Source organism: Oreochromis niloticus, linkage group LG17, assembly GCF_001858045.2.
Source record: "Oreochromis niloticus isolate F11D_XX linkage group LG17, O_niloticus_UMD_NMBU, whole genome shotgun sequence".
Taxonomy (NCBI): Eukaryota; Metazoa; Chordata; class Actinopteri; order Cichliformes; family Cichlidae; genus Oreochromis; species Oreochromis niloticus.
The window spans coordinates 19,719,510-19,726,112 of NC_031981.2; the positions used below are offsets into that span (position 1 = coordinate 19,719,510).

Consider the following 6,603-nt stretch of genomic DNA (forward strand, 5'->3'; position numbering starts at 1 on the left):
CATCACTGAAGGCACAGGGAAGGTCATCAGATTTTGTCTTTATGGGGTAAATAGTTAAGGCAGCAAGCTTTGGAAATGTATTCCACAACTTAATTTCTTTTGGGTTTAAAAGTCCTGTTTCTGTCCGTGTACCAAATTAGATTTTGCTTTATCTGATTTCAGAATTAATGGGAGTAACCAGATTCTGTGTGACGGCCACTTAGAATTCTAAATGTTATTTCTATTGTTACATTTTTCATTCATTTAAACATGAAAATGTGACAACGCCATAATAATATTAATAAAAATGGTTTAATATATTAGAATTTTCTTTCTCAGATCATTACCTCACTTTGATCTCCCCATCTGATAGTTGATTGGAGCAAGTAAAAGTAAACCACATTAGGAAGGTTTCTGTTCCTTGCAATTATAATGGGAAGGAAGCGAGGGAAGGAAATGTGAGCAGTGTGCGGATACAGGCCACTTCCTATCACAGTAAAATGTTCTGCATACAAGTAAAGCAAATCAGCTGGAACTACCATATAACTCAAACTCATGACAAAAAGAATAATAAATTATGGGATACGTGAAAGTTTTATTTAGTTGGCTGAATTTATTTTTTTGTATTTTTCTACATCTTTCCTAAAATGGACTACAAAATAAATGAAGCAAAACAAGCAAATGTTGGAGCACTCGAGAAGCTTGACATTTGATATAAAACAAACGGACAAAAAAAGCCCAACAAAAAAACCAAAATCCCAGCATCCCTTATTACCCAGTGACAGTTTTTAAAAAGCACCAACAAGAGAAAGCAGAAGAAACAAAGTTTTCTCAACATAAACCATAAACTTTTATATTAATAATAATAACCATGATGGAGTGCGACATTTATTGATGGAGGTATGTTAGAACAATTTCAACTTCCTGAGGACTGTCTTTGCAATAATGAACCCCCCCACCCCCCCAAAAAACAGAATATAAATAATATGGTAGCACACACTAAGAAAGATGTATGGAAGCCAGTTAGAACCAGAAATATAATTATTAAAAAATAATTTTAAAAAAAAGACAAAGAAAAAAAAAATCCAGACTATACACTCACCTTTTAAAAAGAGTAGGGAAACTTAGATTTGATGTGTCCTCCATACAACCCAGAGTTTCAAAAGTTTAAAAAAAAAAGAAGCAAGAAAGTGACAAGCAAGCAAAAAGTCACTTTTACGAGAACATGAGAAACTAATTTTTATTTTGTGCACTAACTTGGCTATTGATTGAATATTTTTGCCTTCAATTGGCTTCCATACATTGTCAAATACACAATCAAATCATAACCAACATACTCATAACAGTTCAAGGTTTGGGAAATTTTAAATCAACAAAACTGAATTATATTGCAGTTATTTACTTTGCATTTACTGGGTGATTTGTAAAGCTGTTTCGCTTCACCTCTCTTGGACACAAACTATTTTATCATTTCAGGTGACATGATGCCTATTCCACAACATACAGATTATATGAAAGGTCTGTTTCTTTGGTAACCATTGGGACTCCATACTCGTGTATAAGAAGCTTTAATCTCAGTGTGCTCCTTCACAGTGAAAGCACAGGATGAGTTAGATTAGCACGGAGGATATATGGTGGTTACATTTGGGCAGAGATGATGGTGCCTCAGGCGTTGGTGGTAGGTCCGTCCTTCTTGCTGATCTGACAGTAGAGAGCCATGGAGAAAGCCAAGCCGAAAATCTGCAGGAACAACAAATGGCTCATTATTAAAACTTTGATAAAATAAGATAAAAGAAAATATAAAAACGGTAATTGTTAATCTCTGGTTCTCTTCCACAGTCGCCGCTGGGGTGGAGGGGAGGAGGGGAGTTTGTCCTTCCCACCGCTTTCAAACGGGGGTGGGTGGGGGTGGGGCAATTTGGTCTTGTCTTTACAATATAAATCACCTCCAGGCAACTGTTTTTGTGATTTGGCACTATAAATAAAATTGACTTAATGCCAGTTAGTTAATTAATCTGCTTTTTGCATGTTTCACAATTTTTCTATCAAGAGAAAAACAACAACAAAAAATAATTAAATTAAAAATTAAGAGTATGACTTTTTATCTAGTGAACTCAAATGTCCCCTGAACTGATGTGGTGACAGTGTGTGTCAGCTGACCAGCAGGACGGCGATGCCGAAGGCAATTCCCAGCACTATCACCATATTCTCCTTCATCAGGTTGACGATTCGGGTGGAGCAGGGCTGCAGGGTGAGAGCAGAGCAGCGTGGGTTATTATGGTTCATTTAACTGTGTCTCAGCGATGAGAGGAAAGTAAGAGTGTGGATGTCTTGTACAAATATAAATTGAAATCAGATTCCTGCTGGGATGCTCAATCCAGTGTTCAGCAGGCACAGCCTTACCGTGCTGTAGTAACGATCTGAGCCACACTCAGCACCGGGGGTAGCGGTGGCACTTATGGTATAGTTGCAGCGACAGGATTCTGGAACTGAAGTCCAGTCAGACTTTCCGTTGACGATACCACAACACTTGAGCTGGGAGGAAAATGTAAATAGGATTGGAACTAGTGTAATACACTGTGACTCTCCCAAAGTATCAGATTATCCTAGTAAACCCTTCATTTCTGTTCAGCCTGTCGCAATATTAGCAGCCAAGAGATGGGACTCCTTGTGACGACCTCAAACATTTTTAACAGGAGGTTGGAGCAGTCCATTTTTACTTAGCTGTAGGTAATAATGATAGCTATCTCATTAGCTTTAGGAAAATATTGTTTAGGTTTTTTCTTTCCCACTCTTGGTTCACTGAAGGGGACAATATTGGGTTTAAACTAAGTTATACTTTCAGTTTAGTTGGTGAAAAGCAGCAGCTCTTCAAAATAACTGAAGCATGCTCCAGCAGGCATTTACTCATCAATTAACATCAACGATCCCCCTTAAAAGAGTTCCTTTGACTAGGAGCAGAAATGCAAAAATATTCTCTTGTTCATGCATCTCAAATGTAAGGATTTTCTGGTTCATCAGGCAGCCTTTGAGTATTGAAAACAATCGATATTTTTAAAATTGAGTTTTGAGCCAGTGTAAAAGCATAAAATTTGCTGTAATTCCAAAGTATTTAATTATTTAATGGATTAAAGACTGCAGTTCAATTGCATCTTAATTGATTTCAAATAGACTGTGGTGGTGTCACCATCCAAAAACTTATGGACCCAAGTGTTGCAAGAGACCTCATATAGATGCCTCAGGGTCAGAAAACTGACATTTGATGTCATGTATTTACATTGCATCATACTGCTGACTAACTTACGGGCAGTTGAACGCACAGTCGCCCTCTGGTGGATGTGTGCAGTAAACAGAATCAGTCTCATAACATGTGGAGCTGTATTCAGGCGCAGTTCATCTTAAATTTGATGCTCCAGCATTTTAGTTTACACCCTCTGGTCATGTGTGAGCAGCAGTTAACTGGTATTTCATTTTTGTATTACATGTTGTGCTTCAGTAAATGTAAACCATAGTACAATAAGATACACTGTACACTGCCAGCACATTCTTCTTAAATACTAAAGATGTGTTTCAACATTTAGGTATCCAATTGACTGATTCTAGCAGTGTCTTTACTGCAGAAAATAAAAAAGTGAGAGAGAGAGAGAGAGAGAGAGAGAGAGAGAGAGAGAGAGAGTGAGAGTGAGAGTGAGAGTGAGAGTTAGTTTTACATCTTTCTGCAGATTCTCCAGGTCATTTATCACTGACTGAGGTTGGGATGAGAGTGGCACCAAACTTTTTAACTGCTCGTTCACCCAGTCTTGCATCTGCAAACAGAAAAGCAACATGATGTTTGAGCCTCATCAAAAATAAAAATAAAATTAAGTAGTCACACAGTTGCTATTTTACCTTATTCTGGCTCACAGCTCCTGCGATGCCGGCTGCCACCAGAAGGATGAAGATGATGAGAAGGAAGATGAAGAACTAAGGGAACACACATGATACAGAGCAAAGATTTTTGTAACATTTTCTGTGGTGGAAAGTTCAGTAAAGTTCAATAAAGCAGAATGTGTTTGCGGTCCAACTGAAGTTCACACATCTTTTTATCAAAACAAATAAACAAAAGACAACAACAAAACAATAGCATTTGTGTCATAGTAACAAACCAACATACTTGGTTTTTTTGTTGTTGTTGTTTTGTTTTGTTATCTTAAAATTTAGCTGAAATTACTTCAGCATCTGGATGGAAACCAAACCAGCTGTTGGCCTGTTTCAGTTACTGAACATCAGGTATTTGTGTCAGTACAATCCCTCAGTGTAGGTTTCATTAACTAGATGATGCGTTTTGCTTCGCCTCCCTCCAAAACCATTTCCAAAGTAATCAAAATGTAATGCTCACCAGCAGCAACATGCAGCGGCTCTCTCTGTAGGCTCCACAGCAGCCCAGGAAGCCAAGAACCATGATGATCGCGCCGATGGCGATCATCAGGTTGACAGCAGGGAAGTACTGATCGGTGATCTGTGGACAGATGAGGTGGAAGTCAAGGACAAGCAGAGGTTGATCTAAAGTTTTAAAAGCACTTACATGTGTTAGAGAGGATGTTGAGGTTTGTCTTTATGGAATTGTTTAGTGTGATCACACAGATAATGTGATAAATGTCTGAGTGACAGATGGGAAAATACAACGATATAGGCGATGTGAAGTGAGTGCAAGTTTCAGATGATTGGTCCTGGTTTCTGAGCATCAGAGTAGCTCTGATGCGATACATAAAGCTCTGAAGGGAAAGCTGGAATCACAGTAATAGTGTTTTATTTACCACATATTCTCCCTGAAGAATGAAACCAAGTCACCTTCTGAGTGTTAACATGGTAAAGACTTATTCTTGTGTGTGAAGTCCACACATCATCTGGAATCCATTGAAGAGACCCACTGTCACACCACTATACTACATCATCGCCTGCCCAAAGACTTAGAACATGCACTTCTGAGCTCAGTTTCAGTTCTCAAATCCAACAATGACGTCATACAGTTCATCCCGAGCTGTAGCTTTATCAGCATGTGGGGGGATGTAAACAGCTCAAGTATTGCATCTATGCAATACTGCAGTCTCTTTAAAGTCCATCGCTGACTCACCTTGTTTCCACCCTTGCTGACTCTCAGGTAGATGGAGACGGCCAGGATGAGGCAACCACTCAGCTGGAGGGAGAAGAAGACTGAGATTAACTGAATGAGCCAACTTTACACAGAATCTGGCGACATCAGGTGTTAAAACTCTGCAGCAGCACAATAACAAAATAGACATGGTGGTTAACGAGCACTTCAATGCTCCCTGGAGGTAAAAGCTCTAAAGCTTTCCTTTAACATCTCAGTCAGGGGAAAGAAACGCTTTCAGAATTTGTAATGCATGGCAATATTTCCAGGTATATACACAAGATAATATTTAATATAGAGCAGACTATTGCCAGCAGGAATAAAATGTGCATGTCTACTTAAAGGTGACTTTCTTGCGAGTAAAAGATTATTTGTGTCATCTTGCTGAAATGTTTAATTTTGATTTTCTCATTCTGCCATTATCAAAGTCCTCCAATAATGAAGGTCAAAGCTGTGCAGCAGCATCATATTTAGACATGACACAGCACTGCCACCATCAGGTTAAAGTAAAAATTACAACATTGTTGTTTATTTATTTTCATCCAGCATACTGATTAGAATAAGATCAATACATTTAAAATACATTTGATAAAAGTCACAACAGAACACTTATAGGAGGAATACAGGGACAGAGTCCAAATAAAGAAAAATCAATAAACGTGCATATTATGTTTGACTAGGGTTACCAAAACATCTACCAGTTATCATAAGATCCATCGTCACATTCAGCTTACTCTGAGCTGGTTAAATGAAGTCAGGTAAATGGCAAACACACAGAATCAAAACAATTATTTATAGTCAAACTTTATTATGTCTGCGATGATGTGGGAGTGGTCCGAGCAGATTAAATCACGCCCGTTTTACAGATAAACATCATGTCAGCACCGACACACCTTCATGTGCTCTTTATTTACCCGTTGCCACGTGAAACCTGATATAGGAACTCTAGTCACTGCATCTCTCTTTCTGTACTCACACACACACACACACACACACACACACACACACACACACACACACTTGACTGAAGGTAAACAAAGTTCATCTTTGGAGCTCCAGCCAGGAGCAGGACGTGGGAATTTGCAGAAGATACTTCTGCAAACTTCCCGCTCTGCTTCTGAATGAACAGAAACTGGTGGGGACAAACAGGAAAAAGGTTGTGACCTCCGCGCACACAAATATAACAAATGTCACCACACCCTGAACCTATCTATCCTGACTCACCGTCTATCGAGGATTTTACATACACACACGCGCACACACACGCAGTGCACACACGTGCTCCGATTGTGTTTGCTGTGCTTCAGTTTCGGCCCACACCAATTTTTTTTCAAAGTTCCCTGAGCTGCTTCAGCTCCTCTTCCTCTGATGCAGGCAGAGAGGCTGACTGATGTAAGAGAAAGGAGGATTATTCTTAACTGCGAATCATGCAAAGCTGCTCTGATAGAGTCCAAGAACAAAAAAATGGGGTGGGTGGAAATGAGCAGAAGCGA

At 39.1% G+C, this 6,603-nt stretch overlaps 1 protein-coding gene across 1 annotated transcript in view; it reads right to left on the reverse strand.

The window, feature by feature from the left end:
* Nucleotides 1-1,192: 1,192 nt before the first annotated feature.
* The window catches only part of LOC100707727 (tetraspanin-8), a 15,009-nt gene continuing 9,598 nt past the window's right edge, over nt 1,193-6,603 (reverse strand). Inside the window, exons 3-9 of the mRNA XM_003448079.5 lie at nt 5,093-5,155; nt 4,358-4,477; nt 3,868-3,942; nt 3,690-3,785; nt 2,383-2,514; nt 2,140-2,223; nt 1,193-1,719 (exon numbers count right to left, since the gene is read on the reverse strand). Of these exons, the coding sequence (XP_003448127.1) occupies nt 1,645-1,719; nt 2,140-2,223; nt 2,383-2,514; nt 3,690-3,785; nt 3,868-3,942; nt 4,358-4,477; nt 5,093-5,155 (645 nt within the window). The 3' untranslated portion in view covers nt 1,193-1,644. The remainder of the gene's footprint in view (nt 1,720-2,139; nt 2,224-2,382; nt 2,515-3,689; nt 3,786-3,867; nt 3,943-4,357; nt 4,478-5,092; nt 5,156-6,603) is intronic.